This window comes from Cervus elaphus, chromosome 9 (genome assembly GCF_910594005.1).
Source record: "Cervus elaphus chromosome 9, mCerEla1.1, whole genome shotgun sequence".
Taxonomy (NCBI): Eukaryota; Metazoa; Chordata; class Mammalia; order Artiodactyla; family Cervidae; genus Cervus; species Cervus elaphus.
The window spans coordinates 24,196,394-24,217,460 of record NC_057823.1 but is presented as its reverse complement, the minus strand read 5'-3'; the positions used below and the strand labels follow the sequence as shown (position 1 = coordinate 24,217,460).

At 41.3% G+C, this 21,067-nt stretch overlaps 1 protein-coding gene across 3 annotated transcripts in view; it reads left to right on the top strand.

Moving 5' to 3' along the window:
- Nucleotides 1–3,882, top strand: part of RAD50 (RAD50 double strand break repair protein) — a 248,484-nt gene extending 244,602 nt beyond the window's left edge. For 2 of the 3 annotated variants that reach the window (XM_043912145.1, XM_043912143.1), the window contains 2 exons: nucleotides 1,710–1,843; nucleotides 3,230–3,575. In XM_043912145.1, coding sequence (XP_043768080.1) covers nucleotides 1,710–1,843; nucleotides 3,230–3,416 — 321 coding nt within the window. In that variant the 3' untranslated portion in view covers nucleotides 3,417–3,575. Of the gene's footprint in view, nucleotides 1–1,709; nucleotides 1,844–3,229; nucleotides 3,576–3,610 lie in introns of those variants that run through there. The other variant, XM_043912144.1, reaches the window with a different exon arrangement.
- The last annotated feature ends 17,185 nt before the right edge of the window (nucleotides 3,883–21,067 follow it).

Below are 21,067 nucleotides of genomic sequence, written 5' to 3'. Positions count from 1 at the left end.
ATAAGGGAGGGTATGTTTTAGAATCAGTGACACACAGTATTAGCACACCGCCCCCTAGACTGAGCCAGATGAGGCATTACAGTGACTGAGGGTCTGATAGAGAAGGCAGCCTCACCATGGGACTGAGTCCCCACCGCCACTCCCAGCCTAGCCTTGGGGCCTGGAAACCATCTGAAAGCAGGGTCTACCAGAGTCAAAGGCTGTGAAACCCACAAGTGCCTCTGCACCCCCACCTCAGGGACTCAGTGCTGGGCCAGGCCGCCTAGCTCTGCAGGGAGCTCTGGGAGGGAAGCCTAGGTTGGATATACAGAGCACAGAGGAATAACATTTCAGAAAGTTGGGAAAGTGGAACCTGCATCCTTGGGGAACAATGCTGGCTTCTTTCACTGTGCACTGGTTTGTCCCCAAAATGTTATAGATTTTTGATCTTCCTTCTGTGCAGATTAGAAGCAGAATATTATCAATATTACCTCTGGACCCCTGATTCTTAACAAAATTTTGTAGTTCTGTAAATGGATGCTCACATCATCAAGAGTTATTCACATAAAAAGTTTGCAATTTTTTAAAGACACACCATGCATGTATTTTTGTCATCAACCCAGACAGCTGATACAAATTTATAAGGCATCTGCAGATTATTATCTTAATCAGACTGCAAAAATGACAAATTTGTGATCTATAATCAATATCCCTTGAGTTTGAAACGTGTCTGTTTGGTTTAAAAATACTCTCTGAACAAAAGTGGATTTCCTGTAGCTACTATAAATTATAAAAATTAGTGCTAGTGTTTCCTTGGTGTTGAGTGACAGAACAGACAATGCTTTGTAGAGGTGGGCCAGGAGCTCCATTCCTACTCCACTCTGAGTGTGGGTGATAGTGGCAGCAGGAGAGAAGGGCCGGACTATGGCCCTGGCATCTTCAATCTGCCAGCCTGCCCTGTGCATCAGAGAAAAGCTCTAAACTGCTCTTAGATCACTCACTCACTCACTCACTGATGCACCTTTGCTCACAAATCTGGGGGTGGAGAGGATATTAACGCTCACACAAAAAGTAGTGTATACTTCCTAAACTAGTCCTTCCCTCTTAATTCTGTGTCCCTTGTACCCTCAGATGGCTTCAGTGGCAGTCTTAGTATTAGGTTTCTATGAACCACAAAAGTTCCTCATAGTTTTGGTTGCTTGGATTTTCTATAGTCAAGCTTAAATAAAACCATACTTCTGTACTCACACTTTTCCTCTCCCTCCCTCTCAGAATCAAACACATAAACATTTAAGTTTGGGTTAGACCAATGGTGCCGCTTTGGTTCTGCAGAACAGAGAGATTTAAAGATGTCTCCAAGAGAAACGGTGTCTGTGAGGCTCTGGAAATGTATTATATCCAAGTTTTCTAACAAACATCTTCAGGAAAATAGCCAGATTATGAATTTTTAAGGTTATACCTGATAAAAATCATGTTATACCACTATTAGCATTGTCAGTAACACTAGATAAGTGTTAACTGCATTTCTGATGCAGGTCTGTAACTGGAAGCTTTGTTACAGCTGACGTGAGGTGTTGGTGTGGCATTTTAGTGATGCACGCCTGAGGTCAGTGATCCTGTGACATTGCCCCACCTTTCCCTTCGAAAGACCTTGTGCCGGGTCTGCCTGTTTTCCTCAGGCGAGTGAGAAGTGTGTGCAGTGCAGCTGAGTTCTGGCACCCTATTTCCAGGTATTAGCCTCACTCATCATTCGCCTAGCCCTGGCTGAAACATTCTGCTTAAACTGTGGCATCCTTGCTTTGGACGAGCCAACGACAAATCTTGACCGAGAAAACATTGAATCTCTTGCACATGCTCTGGTTGAGTAAGTATCTCAAATTTGGGGCCAAGTTATGATCGTTTTTAAAGGAAGATTAAGAAATTCTGTGGTGAAAATCCTCTGTAGATGTGTCCTCCTTGGTGAAACTGGTTTTACCAGAGCTTAGGCTTCACCTTGATAGTAATTTTTCAGATGCTTAAAAAAAGAACTACCTGGTGAACAGATGCCCCAGACACATCCTACATCTCCCCAGGAGTGTTCACAGTGAGGGTTTCCTGGCTTGGTTTGGTTTTCCTGTAAACCCACCAGAGGGGCCCATGTGTCTTATACAGGAGTTAGCGTGCTCCACTAAGGCATTTCTAGGTGGTGACTGTGGGTTTTAAACTACCTCTCCAGGTTCTCACATGTGTCAGCATCTATGAGGAATGACAGCGCTTACTCAAAAAGGGTATTAGTGGTGAAATAGAATCCAGACTGTGGACACATTTATCACAGTTCACTGGTGGGGTGGTGCAGGCTCTAGGGATAGTCAGCCCTTGCTTCTGCACAGTGCCAGCAGAGGAAAGGCAGTCTCCATGAGGTAGAGAAGCTCTGCTGGGGGCTCTTCACTCCAGACAGACTCTTCCTAGCAGAGAGAACGTTTCCTGTGGTAGGAGACTTGAGTGGCCCCAGAGCCAGCTGTCTCTCTCAGTAGTCCTGTGTGACCCACAAGTAAGGGTTGGTGCTTGTGAAACCTAAGTGCATCCAGCTCCAGGCAAGGGATAAATAAGTGGTTAGTTAAAAGAAAAAGTCTTAGGTCTCAGACTCATAACTAGTTACCTTAACATATAGATAACAAGCAAAAATGTTCTCAGTACACCCACTCAGGCCCCCTGTGTGTCATACCAGTGATGCATCTAGTGACTGGTGGTGGCAGAATTCTAAGTAGACCCAGCTCCTAAGAAGGCAGTGGGGCTCACAGTGTTATTCCCCTTGCCTGTAGACTCTTTTTTTAAATAGTTTTCTTCCAGAGAAAACTAATATCAGGTCAAGAAAACCCCAGGAATAAGTCAGACTCCTAAAGTTGAGTGGCATAGATTATTAAGGAAAATGCAATAAAACGTTTCTACCTGCTTTAAGAATAAAACTAGTTCATCATGTATTCTCACCAGTCTTTAAGTCAGACCTCAGTGAAGAGTCAGGCCACACATCCCCACTGTCTGGAGAGATGAGACTGCTACCTGGCTGGCCTGAAGGCCTGGATCCACCCCACCCCTCCCCCGCCACTTCCTGCAGGGCTGTCAGAGGCCCTGATACTCTCACGACACAGGAAAAGCCTGGTCATCACACACAGCACACACTTTATGTGTCTGACAGGGTGCTCAATGGCTTTTGCAAATAAAGGAAAGAGTTATGTATGTTCTTTAGTAATAAAATGTTATATTGTTTCAGGATAATAAAAAGTCGCTCACAACAGCGTAACTTCCAGCTTCTGGTAATCACTCATGATGAAGATTTTGTGGAGCTCCTAGGGCGTTCTGAATATGTGGAGAAATTCTACAGGATTAAGAAGAACATTGAGCAGTGCTCAGAGATTGTGACATGCAGTGTTAGTTCCCTAGGATCTTATGTTCATTAAAAACATTCAAGACTTACATACTTTAGAAACACTGGTCCTCTGGCAACTGCTTATTTCTGGTATTGAGTCAATATGAAAATGTTCTTTCAAATGAGCCTTGTGTCTAGGGTTTTTAATGTCTGAGAGGTTCAAAAATCATTAAAAGTGTTTCACATGAAATTTGGGCTGATTCTCTGAACTTCATTCCCCTCCAGGCAGCATCTGACAAGCCTCAACAGCAGCGAAGATATGCTCAACTTCCCTGCTTCCCTCCCTAGCACTAATGAAGGAGTCTATGGGACCTGAAGCTTCTAACTAAACGTCCACTTCTCAAAGCATTAGTGAGAAGCAGTTTCTCTACCTGGAAACTATAGTTTGGGCATTTAAAAAAAAGTCAGTGTTAAGAGTTACCTCTAAATTTAGTTGGTTGGATGTGGTTTTAAAAAACTGAGTTATCAATATTAATATCTGAAGATGAAAGAAATGATTATTAATATCTGGCTCTGTTAACTTTATAAATCTAGGTAAGTGACCTCTCCCTCTTGGGACCTCAGTTTCTCCAATTTAAATTAGCAGTCATCAAATGGGGGCTTCAGAGTTTGAAAGGAATCTTAAGTAATTTAATTTCAGTGCCCACTCTATTCCCTCCCCACATATCCCTAACCAGGTAGTCCTCCAAACCGGGGCTGTTTGGAGACAGGAAGTTCCCCACTGTGCACATCCATTTCTGGAAAGCTCTGCCCAAGAGCAAGGCCTCCTCCTCCCTGGGGGGCCTGACCTGCCTTCTTGCAGGGGTCTGTAACTTTCCCATATGTCTGTGCTGTTTCATCAGCTTGGCCTTACCGCATGTCCCGACGGCTCTCCCACTTAGAGCTCTGGTGTGGAAAGGAAGCAGGGCTTGCTCAAAGTCAAGACTTGCTCCTGATGGGATCCAAGCAGTCCTGGAAAAGCCCACCTCATTTTCATTCCAGATGTTGTTTCTAATGAGAGCCCAAATCATACCCTTTCCCTGGAACTGCCAGCTGACAACTTGAAGCCTTTCACAGGCATGCCACAAGAGTGCTACCAAGTCACACACTTCTGAATTAGACTGTTAGAGTCTGTCAGTAACAAGGCACCGTCACTTTTGCCCATCTGCAAATCTAATGAGCACATGCTACAGACAGCCTTTCTCAACACGGGTCTAGAAAAGAAGTAAGCCCTAAGGTTTTAAGCTATCTGTGATAGACTGAATAACGGCTTCTGAAGATACTGAGGTTCTAATCTCAGGAACCTGTGAATGTTACCTAATAATATGGCAAAAGGAACTTTGCAAATATGATTAAAATTAAGGATCTTGAGATGGGGAAATGAGCCTGGTGGGCTGAATGTAATTAAGAGTATCCTGGTAAGGAGCGGGCAGAGAGAGGAGATGGCATGGCAGAAGAGGAGAAGGTACTGTATTGAGAGATGCAGAGACTGGAGCGATGCACTTTGAAGGTGGAGGAACAGCTATAAACCAAGAAATATAAGCAACCACAGAAGCTGAAAAAAAGGCAAACTGATTCTCCTCTCAGAACCTCCAGAAAGAACCATCCCTGTTGACACCTCATCTTCAGTCCAGTAAACTGATTTTTGGACTTTCGGCCTTCAGAGTTATGTAAGAGAATGATACTTGTTTTAAGCTGCTAAATTTGTGCTAATTTGTTACAGCAGCAATAGGAGCTAATACAGTATCCACTGTATATAACCAATTTCTGTGCATTGATGGTGATTATATACTACCTTGAGAAAACTCACCATTTTCTGTGTTCTATGGTTCACACAAAGAACCTTGTTTGAGGAAGTCTGGTCCAGACCCTCACTAATCCCTGGAGGAAAGGGCCAAGCAGTAGAAGCACCACTCTAGCCACCTGCTTCTTGTCCACTGACTAAATTCAGTCATCCCAATGAGCTCTGAAAAACTAAAATTGAGAGAAATGCAAATCAAAACCACAATGAGGTACCATCTCACGCCGGTCAGGATGGCTGCTATCAAAAAGTCTACAAACAATAAATGCTGGAGAGGGTGTGGAGAAAAGGGAACCCTCTTACACTGCTGGTGGGAATGCAAACTAGTATAGCCACTATGGAGAACAGTGTGGAGATGCCTTAAAAAACTGGAAATGGAATTGCCATACCAAAAAAAGAGAGAATTGCCATACAATCCAGCAATCCTACTGCTGGGCATACACACCAGGGAAACCAGAATTGAAAGAGACACGTGTGCCCCAGTGTTCATTGCAGCACTGTTTACAATAGCCAGGACATGGAAGCAACCTAGATGCCCATCAGCAGACGAATGGATAAGGAAGCTGTGGTACATAAACAACAGAATATTACTCAGCTATTAAAAATGCATTTCAATCAGTTCTAATGAGGTGGATGAAACTGGAGCCTATTATACAGAGTGGAGTAAGTCAGAAAGAAAAACACCAATACAGTATATTAACGCATATATAGGGATTTTAGAAAGATGGTAACGACGACCCTATAATCGAGATAGCAAAAGAGACACAGATGTAAAGGACAGACTTTTGAACTCTGGGGGAGAAGGCAAGGGTGGGATATTTGAGAGAACAGCATTGAAACATGTATATTATCATATGTGAAACAGGTCACCAATCCAGGTTTGATGCATGAGACAGGGCACTCAGGGCTGGTGCACTGGGATGACCCTGAGGGATGGGATGGGGTGGGAGCGGGGTTCAGGATGGGGAACCCATGTACACCCATGGCTGATTCATGTCGATGTACGGCAAAAACCACTACAATATTATAAAGTAATTAGCCTCCCATTAAATAAATTAATAAAAAGTAAAATAAAATTGCTATATTAGCCAGGCTAGCATGATATCAACAGCAGTACCATGAGGAAAGAACAGCAGACCAATCCTCACTGAGAGGACACATTGAAGAATTCATAAATTAAGAAAGAACAAATCAATTCCAGTCATCTTTTAAAATAAACACATGTAATAACCAAGGTATCTTTATCCCAAGAATGTAAGAATATTTCAGAGGATAACTCTGTTCATAAATCATTACCATAATAAAGGCAAAGGGGAAAAATTCTGATAAGATTTTTTTTGATAAATTATTTGACCATTTTTTGATAAAATTCAACACCTCCTAGCTTTAGTAAACTCAAGTTTTGCAAAGAATAATATTTTCTTCGTGTTATTTGTCTGAGTTAAAATTTAATGGTCATCTTAATAGTAAAAGATGAAATATTTTCCATTAAATAAAAATACCAGGTAATTTCCATCAACATATTTTTGAAAGCTCTAGTCATTGAAACAAATAACAAAAAGGCAATACAAGATAAATACAGCCAATGAAACAAAGTTACTTACAAATTAAAACAGGACTCCCAATTTCAAGTCTGGTTTCTTCTGAGGATGTGACTTCCCTCACAGCCCTTTTGAGTAACTTTATTTCCCTCATGTCACTTGGACTTGGAGGTCGAGTAGGTCCCCTTTTTAAGCTTTTCACCCTGCTTCTACATTGTTCCCCACCCCCTACCCCCTAAACACACACACACACTTGAAGATGAATGGACATCACAATATGGAAGTCAAGAATATGAGCCAGACTCACAGGCTTAAATCCCAACACCACCACTTACTAGCTTTAGGACTTTGGGCAAGTCATTTAGCCTCTCTTGCTCCTGTTTCCTTATCTGTAAAAGTAGCTAAAATGGTGCCTATCTTGTGGTGGTATGAGGATTAAGTGACTTAAAACTGCTTAGAATTCCCTGGCACATAAGTAAGTGTGTGTATTTAAGAAAAGCATCACCTCATCAGTTTGCTCTTTCTTGTAGTTATCTTTAGGCCCCAGCCCCATCACTCCCACTTAGTGGCAATTTCAGCTCTCAGTTGAGAATTATTCTCCAAATTAATTTCATGACCATTGGTGACTTCAGAATCCAGATGATGGTCACTTAGATCATACACTTAGATCTCTCCTTGCTGTTTCCTCCAGTGAGGAGATAACTCCATAGTTTTAGCCAGAGTCCAGTCCGTCAACAACAATAACCACAACTCTCCATATTTCCATTTTAAGCATCTACAATAATCTCCGGTATCTTTACAGTTCACTCCTGGGATCTCCAACTCCGGCAATTCTTTAAGCCCACCAATGTTTCTTTTTCCGCTATCCATAAAAAAACATTTACTAGCAAGCATGCACAAACAAAAGAGGTCACGTGAAACTGTTCGTGAAGCTCAATGAAGTCCCAGCTGTTTGTCCTCGCCAGCGTTCTCAACAAGGACCGTGCTGGGAAGGTACATTGAAGCCCACCAGGATCTCAACCCATTGATTTTACCACTTTTTCAGTTCATGGTCTTTAAATTCCATGGTCCATCCTAGTAATACTGTCTTGCATTAAAACTCAACCTTATTTTCCCTCTTCCGTTCACAAGTTTTTCTCATAGTATCCAACCCTGGCAAAACAGTACTCCCTTCTCCCTGCACACACACTTTCTTCTGCTGGTTCTCTATTTCCCTGGCCTTTTGGTATTGCCCTGCTTTAGAGCTCACCCTGCATCTACATCTCTTCTTCTCATACTGACTTATTTGGTGACATCATCCAGTCCCACAGGTTTAAAATTATCTTAGTTTGAGCTCTCCCAGAAGTAAAACCTGAAACAGTGATTCAAGCGAAACTTAACAGTAGGAGATCAGTTCAGTCGTTCTGTCGTGTTCGACTCTGCAACCCCATGGACTGCAGCACGCCAGGTTTCCCTGTCCATCACCAACTCCTGGAGTTTGCTTAAACCCAAGTCCATCGAGTCGGTGATGCCATCCAACCATCTCATCCTCTGTCATCCCCTTCTGCCTTCAATCTTTCCCAGCATCAGGGTCTTTTCCAATGAGTCAGTTCTTCGCATCAGGTGGCCAAAGTACTGGAGCTTCAGGTTCAGCATCAGTCAGTCCTTCCAGTTAATATTCAGGACTGATTTCCTTGAAGATTGACTGGTTTGATCTCCTTGCAGTCCAAGGGACTCTCAAAAGTCGTCACCAACACCATAGTCCAAAAGCATCAGTTCTTCGGCGCTCAGCTCTCTATAGTCCGACAGTAGGAGATGGGGAATCACAATACATAGTGATGAGAAAGCATCCAACAAAGTGTATTCTTACACCAGCTACCATAGTAGGCGATTTGGAGTTTAATCCCACAGAGTGTGTGGGAAATTTGGCAAAGCGTGCACCTCAGAATTATCCCAACCGAGGAGCAAGAGAGCTGGGGTATTTATATACCAACTCCCAAGAATCACTAGGGCTATTTCAGGGCCTGTTAAGCTACTGGCTTTCCATGTACATCTTCCACAGAGCTGCCTTCCACAGTTTTTTTTAAAAAGGGGGTGGGGGGTGAGAAAAAAGCTTTCTGACAGAGATACAGAGAAGAGCAGCATCTGGAAGTGGGCTGGAGCACACGACGCTTCCGGCACAGGGGGGGCCCTGGCTGCTCCTTTAGTAGTCTTGTAGAGTTGAATCCTCAGGTGTGTCTCCAGTCCAAAGTGATTTAAACTCCTGACTCACACACGACGAAGCAGGAGAGGAGCAACTGGATAGCTGGTTGCACCTGGAAGGCCATCTAACAGACATCTGAAACTTAAAATGGCCCAGTCTTCCCTGAGAACCTGCACCTCCCATAGCTTTGGGGGAATGACCACTCGTCTTCCAACTACTCAGGAAAAAATCTTGACATCTCTTTTCTGTTTATCTCATCTCACATTCAACCCATCAGCTTAATACTATGGATTCAACTTTAATATATCCAGAATCTGACCATGCCTCACCATCTAAACCATCACTGCTCTGGTCCAAGCCATCATCATCATTTAAGCCAAATAATCAGGAACCACCTAACTGCTCTTGCTGATTTGGTCCCTCTCCTCACAATTTGTTAACATAGCAGTCAGTCAGTCATCTTTTTAAAAGTAAATCAAACAAATGCATTTTTCACTGGAGTAGGGGTTAGCAATTCTGAAACCACTTTACATACGAAAATAAATACATACACATTTGTAGATAATAACAGTTTCTCACTGTTAGAGAAAGATGTTTGCATATCAAGAAAGGAGAAAGGCTATAAAAAGAACCCCCCTGTAGTGCTGGATTGAATCTGAAGTATCAGTATAAATGTATGGCTTTAGTAAGTAAAGGAGTTCTGCTTTCTTCAGGGATGTAAGGGAAGGGGAAACTGGGAAGAAAGTAGGGAAAATAATGAAAGAGTAAAGTCTGCCAAAACTCTGCTCCTCCATAAAACCAATGAAAACCCTATCAAAAACTGTCAAACTTTTTCAGAACTTTGGAAGTTAAGGCTTACAACAAGCCAAGGATAGTTTGTTCAAGGAAAACAGCTGGATTTCAGGGAGAAAAGCCAGTGGCATTTTAACTTGCTCTAAACCCACTCCCCTCGCCCTGTCTTTGTGGTAGCTTTGAAGATCAAAAGCCCCATAACTACAGTACCTGTGAAAGCAGCAACCACCGGAAAGAGCAGAATAGATATGGAGTTCCCCAAAATCTTCAGCTGAACAGAAGTGCCAGTGTTTGACCTGTCTGGCAGCTTACTGAAAATCACTCTTTATTCAGTCTGACTCCAGCTCATTCTGCAAACAGCCCTACCTGCTGTAGTCAACTAGTGATGATTGGCTGACACTGCAGCTGCCAAGGCAGCATTATTAATTGGGACCAAAAGAGAGTAACCAAAAAAAGGAGATGTCCGTGGGGGCTTCAACAAGCTTGAACATAATTCCTAGGAGTCTAGAAGTTCATGTGTATGTCAGAACTTTGTGCATACTCAGGAAAGACCTAAGAAGACCCTAAGCTCTGACCTCTGAGTGACCTTGAAACTACTTATACAAGAAGTGAAGACAGTGGGACTTCCCTCATGGTCCAGTAGCTAAAGCTTCACACTCCCAATGCAGGAGGCCTGGGTTTGATCCCTGGTCAGGGAACTAGATCCCACATGCTGCACGGAAGACTGAAGATTCCGTGTGCTGAAGCTGACTTGAAGCAGCCAACCAAATTTTAAAAAAATTTTGTAAGATACATGTATTTTATAAAAAAGAAGTGAAGGTGAGGTTGTTGTTTAGTTGCTCAGTCATGTCCCACTCTTTTGCGACTCCATGGACTATAGCCCGCTAGGCTCCTCTATCCATGGTATTTCCCAAGCAAGAATACGGACCCAGTTGTAATTTACCTTCTGCAGCACTGAAGACATGACTGAACAAACTGTCTCATACAGACAAAGCCCTCCAACAAAAGCTTGAAATTTTATTAGTTCAAGGCATTAAAAGAAATCTCTGTCAAATCATCAATATACCACTAAGCTAAGACTTCTGTGACCACACATGAGAAAGAATACAGCTTTACAGAAGAGTAAAGTCACTAATGTACTAATTAAAGTCAGTAATTAAAAGTCACTATTTAAAGTCAGAATTCCAGAAAAACATCTACTTCTGCTTTATTGATTACACCAAAGCCTTTGTGTAGATCACAACAAACGGTGGAAAATTCTTCAAGAGATTAGAATACCAGACCACCTTACCTGCCTCCTGAGAAATCTGTATGCAGGTCAAGAAGCAACAATTAGAACTGGACATGGAACAATGCACTAGTTCCAAACTGGAAAAGGAGTACGTCAGGGCTGTATACTGTCACCCTGCTTATTTAACTTATATGCAGATTATATCATGAGAAATTCCGGGCTGGATGAAGCACAAGCTGGAAACAAGATCGCCAGGAGAAATATCAATAACCTCAGATAAGCATATGACACCACCCTTCAGGCAGAAAGTGAAGAAGAACTAAAGAGCCTCTTGATGAAAGTGAAAGGAATGTGAAAAAGTTGGCTTAAAGCTCAGCATTCAAAACACTAAGAGCATGGCATCCAGTCCCATCACTTCATGGCACACAGATGGCGAAACAATGGAAATTGTGACAGACTTTATTTTGGGACACTCCAAAATCATTGCAGATGGTGACTGCATCCATGAAATTAAAAGATTCTTGCTCCTTGGAAGGAAAGTTATGACCAACCTAGACAGCATATTAAAAGGTAGAGACATTACTTTGCCAACAAAGGTCCATCTAGTCAAAGCTATGGTTTTTCCAGTGGTCATGTATGGATGTGAGAGTTGGACTCTAAAGAAAGCTGAGCACTGAAGAACTAATGCTTTTGAACTGTGGTGTTGGAGAAGATTCTTGAGAGTCCCTTGGACATCAAGGAGATCCAACCAGTCCATCCTAAAGGAAATCAGTCCTGAATATTCATTGAAGGACTGATGCTGAAGCTGAAACTCCAATACTTTGGCCACCTGATGCAAAGAACTGACTCACTGGAAAAGACCCTGATGCTGGGAAAGATTTAAGACGGGAGGATGAGACAGAGGATGAGATGGTTGGATGGCATCACTGACTCAATGGACATGAGTTTGAGCAAGCTCCAGGTGATGGACAGGGAAGCCTGGTGTGCTGCGGCCCATGGTGTCACAAAGAGTCAGACATGCCTGGGCGGCTGAACTGAACTGAAAGTCACTAAACTTTACTTTTTTGTGGAAAGTCACTAAACGAACAGTAACAATTACAAATCCTGGGGATTAAGGTAACAAACCCTGGGGATTCAGAGTCAACACATTATATTTGTTTAAATATCCAATAGGAAATTATAAGACATGCAAAGAAACAGGAATATATGGCCCATACACAGGGAAAAAAGCAGTCAATAGAAACTGTCCCTTAGGAAGCCCAGATAAAGACTTTAAATCAGCTTTATAAATATGTTCAAGGAACTAAAGAAAACCATGTCTAAAGAATTGAAGGAGGGACTTCCCTGGTGGTCCAGTGGCTAAGACTCCACACTCCCAAGGCAGGCGGCCCAGATGTGATCCCTGGTCAGGGAACTAGATCCTGTATATGCTGGAACTAAGACCCAGCACAGCCAAATAAATAATTCTTTTTTAAAGGATTAAAATATGAGAATGAGATTTTCAGAGTGCATGCTGGGCAGGTGTGGCGAGTCTTGCTTATCTGCTTGGCTAGTGGGCCCTCTGCTTTTCCACGCTTTGGTCCTCTTAGGGAGTAAAGACTTTCTTTTTTTACTAGAAGGGAAAGGCCGCTGAATTCACAATCAGCCGGAACTTCAGCAACTCGAACTCTGTACCAGATGGCGTGGCCCATCGGCTGGAACGACACTGCTACTGGAGTGCTTTCTTGAGAGCATCCACTCGGATGTACCAGGACACAGGTGGTCCAGGGGTTACAGGAGTGGCTGTGCGGTGCTGGAGCGGCGAGCGGCAGAGAGGAGCTACCCCATGTCCAATGTCCAGGAGCGGCAGCCGAGAGGAGCTACCACACGTCCAAGGTCAGGAGCAGCGGCTGTGCTTTGCTGGAGCAGCCATGAATAGATACCCCGTGTCCAAGGTAAGAGAAACCCCAGTAGGCGCTGAGAGGGCATCAGACGGCAGACAGACTGAAACCACAATCACAGAAAACCAGCCAATCTGATCACACGGACAATAGCCTTGTCTAACTCAATGAAACTAAGCCATGCCATGTAGGGCCACCCAAGACAGATGATTGGAGAGTTCTGACAAAATGTGGTCCACTGGAGAAGGGAATGGCAAACCACTTCAGTATTCCTGGCTTGAGAACCCCATGAACAGTATGCAAAAGCAAAAAGATAGGACACTGAAAGATGAACTCCCCAGGTCAGTAGGTGCCCAATATGCTACTGGAGAGCAGTGGAGAAATAACTCCAGAAAGAATGAATGGGACGGAGCCAAATCAAAAACAACACCCAGTTGTGGATGTGACTGGTGATAGAAGCAAGGCCCAATGCTGTAAAGAGCACTATGCATAAGAACCTGGAATATTAGGTCCATAAATCAAGGCAAATTGGAAGTGGTCACACAGGAGATGGCAAGAGTGAATGTCGACATTCTAGGAATCAGCGAACTAAAATGGACTGGAATGGGTGAATTTAACTCAGATGACCATTATATCTGCTACTGTGGGCAGAAATCCCTTAGAAGAAGTGGAGTAGCCATCATAGTCAACAAAAGAGTCCAAAATGCAGTACTTGAATGCAATCTCGAAAATGACAGAATGACCTCTGTTCATTTCCAAGGCAAACCATTCAATATCATGGTAATCCAAGTCTATGCCCCAACCAGTAACGCTGAAAAAGCTGAAGTTGAACAGTTCTATGAAAACCTACAAGACCTTTTAGAACTAACACCCAAAAAAGATGTCCTTTTCATTACAGGGCACTGGAATGCAAAAATAGGAAGTCAAGAAACACCTAGAGTAACAGGCAAATTTGGCCTTGGAGTACAGAATGAAGCAGGGCAAAGGCTAATAGAGTTTTGCCAAGAGAACGCACTGGTCATAGCAAACACCCTCTTCCAACAACACAAGAGATGACTCTACACATGGACATCACCAGATGGTCAACACCGAAATCAGATTGATTATATTCTTTGCAGGCAAAGATGGAGAAGCTCTATACAGTCAGCAAAAATAAGACTGGGAGCTGACTGTGGCTCAGATCATGAACTCCTTATTGCCAAATTCAGACTTAAATTGAAGAAAGTGGGGAAAACCACTAGACCATTCAGGTATGACCTAAATCAAATCCCTTATGATTATACAGTGTAAGTGAGAAATAGATTTAAGGGACTAGATATGATAGACAGAGTGCTTGATGAACTATGGATGGAGGTTCGTGACATTGTACAGGAGACAGCGATTAAGAAAAATAAATGCAAAAAAGCAAAATGGCTGTCTGAGTAGACCTTACAAATAGCTGTGAAAAGAAGAGAAGCAAAAAGCAAAGGAGAAAAGGAAAGATATACCCATTTGAATGCAGAGTTCCAAAGAACAGCAAGGAGAGATAAGAAAGCCTTCCTCAGTGATCAGTGCAAAGAAATAGAGGAAAATAATAGAATGGGAAAGACTAGAGATCTCTTCAAGAAAATTAGAGATACAAAGGGGACATTTCATGCAAAGATAGGCTCAATAAAGGACAGAAATGGTATGGACCTAATAAGCAGAATATATTAAGAAGAGGTGGCAAGAATACACAGAAGAACTGTACAAAAAAAGATCTTAACGACCCAGGTAATCACGATGGTGTGATCACTCACCTAGAGCCAGACATCCTGGAAAGTGAAGTCCAGTGGACCTTAGAAAGCATCATTACAAAGCTAGTGGAGGTGATGGAATTCCAGTTGAGCTATTTCAAATCCTACAAGATGATGGTGTTAAAAGTGCTGCACTCAATATGCCAGCAAATTTGGAAAACTCAGCAGTGGCCACAGGACTGGAAAAGGTCAGTTTTCATCCCAATCCCAAAGAAAGGCAATGCCAAAGAATGCTCAAACTACCACACAACTGCACTCATCTCACACGCTAGTAATGTAATACTCAAGATTCTCCAAGCCAGGCTTCAGCAATACGTGAACTGTGAACTTCCAGATGTTCAAGCTGGTTTTAGAAAAGGCAGAGGAACAGAGATCAAATTGCCAACATCTGTTGGATCGTCGAAAAAGCAAGAGAGTTCCAGAAAAACATCTATTTGTGCTTTATTGACTATGCCAAAGCCTTTGTGTGGATCACAATAAACTGTCAAAAATTCTTCAAGAGATGGTAATACCAGACCACCTGACCTGCCTCTTGAGAAATCTGTATGCAGGTCAGGAAGCAACAGCTAGAACTGGATATGGAACAACAGACTGGTTCCAAATAGGAAAAGGAGTACATCAAGGCTGTATATTGCCACCTTGCTTATTTAACTTATATACAGAGTACATGATGAGAAACGCTGGGTTGGATGAAGCACAAGCTAGAATCAAGATTGCCGGGAGAAATATCAAAAACCTCAGATATGAAGATGACACCACCCTTATGGCAGAAAGTAAAGAAGGACTAAAGAGCCTCTTGATAAAGTGAAAGAGGAGAGTGAAAAAGTTGCCTTAAAGCTCAACATTCAGAAAACTAAGATCATGGCATCTGGTCCCATCACTTCATGGCAAATAGATGGGAAAACAATGGAAATAGTGGCTGACTTTATTTTTTGGGGCTCCAAAATCACTGCAGATGGTGACTGCATCCATGAAATTAAAAGATTCTTGCTCCTTGGAAGGAAAGTTATGACCAACCTAGACAGCGTATTAAAAAGCAGAGACATTACTTTGCCAACAAAGGTCCGTCCAGTCAAGGCTATGGTTTTTCCAGTAGTCATGTATGGATGTGAGAGTTGGACTCTAAAGAAAGCTGAGCTCTGAAGAACTGATGCTTTTGAAGTGTGGTGTTGGAGAAGACTCTTGAGAGTCCCCTGGACTGCAAGGAGATCCAACCAGTCCATCCTAAAGGAAATCAGTCCTGAATATTCATTGGGAGGACTGATGTTGAAGCTGAAACTCCAATACTTTGGCCACCTGATGTGAAGAGCTGACTCATTAGAAAATACCCTGATGAAAAAAAAAAGAAAATACCCTAAAAAAAAAAAAGAAAGAAAGAAAATACCCTGATGCTGGGAAAGATTGAAGGCAGGAGGAGAAGGGGATGACAGAGGATGAGATGGTTGGATGGCATCACCAACTCAATGGACATGAGTTTGGGTAAACTCTGGGAGTTGGTGATGAACAGGGAGGCCTGGCATGCTGCAGTCCATGGGGTCACAAAGAGTCGGACACGACTGAGTGACTGAACTGAACTGATGAGAATGATGTCTCACCAAATGGAGACTGCCATTAAGGAAGTAGAAATTAGTTTTAAAAGAACCAAATAGAAATTATGGAATTCAAAAATATAATAACAAATAAAAATATACTAGAGGAGCTAAATGGCAGATTTAAACTGACGGAACAATCAGTGAACTTGAAAAGAGCTCAACTGAGATTATCTAGTTTGAGCAACAGAAAAAAAATGAAGAAAAATGAACAGAAAGTTCGAGACCTATGAGACAGTGTCAAGCATACTTAACATTATAAGCCCACCAAGCTTAACAAGAATCCCAGAAGGGGCAAAGAGAAAGGGGTAGAAAGAACACTGAAAGAACTGGTGGCCAAAAAGTTCTGAACTTTTATGATAATCATTAATCACCATGTCCAAGAAACTGAACAAACTCCAAGTAGAATAAACTCAAAGACCCAACAGCTAACATCATAATAGTGAAAAGCTAAAAGCTTTTCCTCTAAGATGGGGCACAAAACAAGGGTAACCACTCTTGCTGATTTTTTTCAGTGTAGTATTGGAAGTCCAAATCTAATAGGAAAAAGTAAAACTGTCACTATCTGCAGATCATATAATAATAGAAAACACTAAACACCATTTAAGAAAAACTTAGAACTAATAAATCAGTAAAGTGCAGGATACAAAAGCAATAAACAAAAATCTGTGCCATTCTTATATACTAATAAGGAACTAGGGCTTCCCTGATAGCTCAGTTGGTAAAGAATCCACCTGCAATGCAGGAGACCCCAGTTCAATTCCTAGGTCAGGAAGATCTGTTGGAGAAGGGACAGGCTACTCACTCCAGTATTCTTGGATTCCCCTTGTGGCTCAGATAGTAAAGAATCCACTTGCAATGCAGGAGACGTGGGTTCGATCCCTGGGTTGGGAAGATCCTCTGGAGAAGAGAAAGGCTACCCACCCACTCCAGTACTCTGGCCTGGAGAATTCCATGGACTGAATAGGAACTATCAGAGAAATTAAAACAATCCAATTTACAATTGCAATAAAAAGGAATAAAATGCCCAGGAATAAATTTAATCAAGGAGATGTAAGATCTTTACAGTGAAAACTGTAAGACACTGGCAAAACAAAAGTGAAGCTGATACAAGTAAATGCAATAGTATTCCATGTTCATGAATTGGAAGAATAAATATTGTTAAAATACTACCCAAAGCAACCTGCCGATTCAATGTATTCCCTATCAAGATTCCAATGGCATTTTTCATAGCAGAAGAACTAACAATCCTATAATTTATATGGAACCATGAAAAACTCTTAATTGTCAGAGCAGTTTTTAGAAAGAATAAGGCTGGAAGCATCATGTTCCCCCTAATCTCAAAATGTATTACAAAGCTATAGTAATCAAAACAGCAGTATGGTATTGACAGAAACAGATGTATCAAGGGAATTTGCCAGTGATCCAGTGGCTAAGACTACACACTTCCAGTGCAGGAGACATGGGTTTGATCCCTGGTGGGGGAACTAGGATCCCACATGCCACGTGGCATGGCAAAAAACAAAAAAGACACATCAATCAATAGGACAGAATAGACAGCTCCCCCGCACCCCGCAAAAAAAAAGAATAGACAGCCCAGAAACAAATCCACACATATATGGTCAGTTAACTTACGACAGAAGCACCAAGCATATAAAATGGGGAAAGGACGGTCTCTTCAATAAATGGTACTGGGAAAACTGTACAGCAACATTCAGAAAAGTGAAGCTGGACTATATTACACCATACAAAAAATTATCCCAAAATGTATTAAAGACTTGAACATAAGACCTGAAACCAAAAACTCCTAGAAGAAAACATAGGCAGTAAGTTCTTAGACATCAGTCTTGGCAATTTGGATTTTTTGGATTTGACACCACAAGTGAAAGCAACAAAAGTAAAAATCAGTAAGTGGGGCTACATCAAACTAAAAAGCTCATGCACAGCAAAGGAAACCATCAACACGATGAGAAGGCAGCCCAGTAAATGTGAGAAGGTGTTTGCAAATCATGTATCTGACCAGGGGCTAATATGCAAAATACATAAAGAACACATGAGACTTTATAGCAGTGAAACAATCTAATTTCAAAAATGGACAGATAATCTAAAAAGACATTTTTCCAAAGAACGCATGGCCAATAGGATCATGACATGTTCCTAACAGCCACCAGGTAAGCCCTTCATTAACCAACAGGGAAATGCAAATCAAAAACACAATGAGATATCACTGATACCTGTTAGAATGACTTATTAAAAAGACAAGAAGTCCTGGACTTCCCCCACTTCAGCATTTGATATAGGCTGCCTCGGGCGGAAGCCGAGGCTGTGGGGTAGGCTCTCACACCTGTACTGGACGGTGGTGGCCCGAGAGGGTCATTTTTACTGAGGGAAAAGGCACTCCAGGTTTGCTCTTGTAACTACAAGTTTACAGAGCTGTAATACAGAGGTCAGACAAGATCAAAGCTGCAAGAGAATGAACAGTGAAGTACAAAGAGTTGGAAGGATCTTGGATTTGACTGACGATGCTTGGCGAGAAGACAAGCTGCCTCACGAGGATGTTGCAATACCACTGAATGAGCTTCCTGAACCTGAACGGGGACAAAGGAGGCACCACGGAATCTGTTAAAGAACAAAGAGATGAAGTGGACCGACTTGGCCTTCCAGTACCTCCATGAGAATGTTCCCCCCCACCCCCGCCCCGACACCTGGCTCCTTGTTCATCGACAGATTTTTTTTTTTAATACAGATACAAAACATAAATAAATAAAAAGACAAGAAAAAACAAGTGTTGACAAGGATATAGAGAAAGGGGAACCCTTGAGTACTGTTGGTGGGAATGTAAACTAGTGCAGGCACTGGAAAACAGTATGGTGGTTCCTTTAAAAATTAAAAATAGGACTATTGTGTGATCCAGCAATTACACTCCTAGGTATTTATCTGAAGAAAACAAAAACACTAACTTGAAAAGATATATGTACCCCCACTGTTCACTATAGCATTATTTATAATAAAGACAGGGAAACCTAAATCTCCATCAACAGATAAACAGATAAAGAAAATGCGGGGTGGATGTATGTGTAATTCAGCCATAAAAAAGATGAAAATCTTGCCACTGCAACAACATGGATGGATCTTGAGGGCATTATGCTAAGTGAAATAAGTCAGAGACAAATACAGATCTCACTTACATATGAAATCTTAAAATGTGAAAACAGGCACTTCGCTGGTTGCCCAGTGGTTAAGAATCTGCCGTCCAATGCAGGGGATATGGGTTCAATCCTGGTCAGGAGCTAAGATCCCACATGTGGGACAGCCAAGCCCACAGACCACAACAGGAGAGCACCCTTCAACCACCGAGCCCACACAACTAGAGAAGCCCACGCGTCACAGGAACCAGCACAGCCAAAAACATTTTTTAATAAAATATAAGAGTTTATGTTAAAAAAACAACAACAAAAATGAATTCATAGATAAAAAGACCTGATTTCAGGTTGACAAAGGTAGAGGATGGGGGTGTGTGTGAAATGGGTGAAGGAGATTCTAAGATAAAAAGTTCCAGTTGTAAAATAAGTCATGAGGATATAAGATACAGCATAGCCACTATGCTTAATAATACTGTATTGCATATTTGAAAGTTATTAAGAGACTAGATCTTAAAGGCTCTTGCCATAAGAAAAAAAAACACCTGTAACTATATATGGTGACAGATTTTTTTTTTATAAAGTTAATTTTTTATTGAGATACAATTTATATATAATAAAATTCAGGGTGCTTTTGTTGTTCATCATAACATTTTTGAGATTTCATCCATGAAACTTTATGTATCTGTAGGTTTGCCTTTTAATTACCAAGTAATATTCCATGTATGAATACACCACACTTTCTTTTTCTTTTTTTCTTTTTACATTCTGTTTATTAGTATTTTTTCATACATATTGTTGGGATGGTGACAGATTTTAACTAGACTTACTGTGGTAATCATTTTGCAAAATACACAACTTTTGAATCATTATGTTGTACACCTGAAACTAATACAATGTTATATGTCAATTATACCTCAAAAAAGAAAAAATACCCTCAAGAGATCTACACTTAGATGCATCATAGCCAGTGTCAAAAAACAAAAGACAGAATCTTGGAAAGAGAAGAGAAAGCAGTGAAGAAGCCTCAATAAAATTAACAGTTGACTTCTCCTTGGAACAGTGGAAACCAAAAGTCATACTGGGATGGCATACTAAAATGGCTGAATGAAAAAGACTGTAACCAAGAATCCTATATCCAGTAAAACTATCCTTCAAAAACCATGAGGAAATAAGAGATTTTTAGATAAACAAAAACCAAAATCATTTGTCTCCATCAGACTTGGCCCTGCAATACTAAAAGAATCCTTCAGGCTGAAATGAAGTAAAACTAGACTCAAATCCACATGAGAAAATAGCTTCAGTAAAGGTAAATACACAGATAATATAAAAGTATAAATGTACTTTGGTTTATAATTCAGTTTTCCTATCTGATTTTAAAAAACTATAAGAATAAATTTAGACACTGTTGATGGACTTATACTGTATAAAAATATAATTTATATGACAATAATTGTATGGGGCAAAGAGGAAGGACTGAGCTATACAGAAGCTATTAAAATAGAAATTAAGTTGGTATTCATCTAAACTAAAATGCTAACTTGTAACCCCCAGGCAGCCACTAAGAAAATAATTCAAAAAACCTATAGCAGAAGAAAAAAAGGAACTTTAGTGTTCTTGAATTTATCTACCTAACACAAAAGAAAACAGTTAAGGAAGACTAAGAAAAACAATAAAAGCATGAGACAGAAGAAAATATCAAAATGAAAGACATAAATCATATATTATCAGTCATTACACTAAATGGACTAAAGACTCCAATCAGAAAGCAA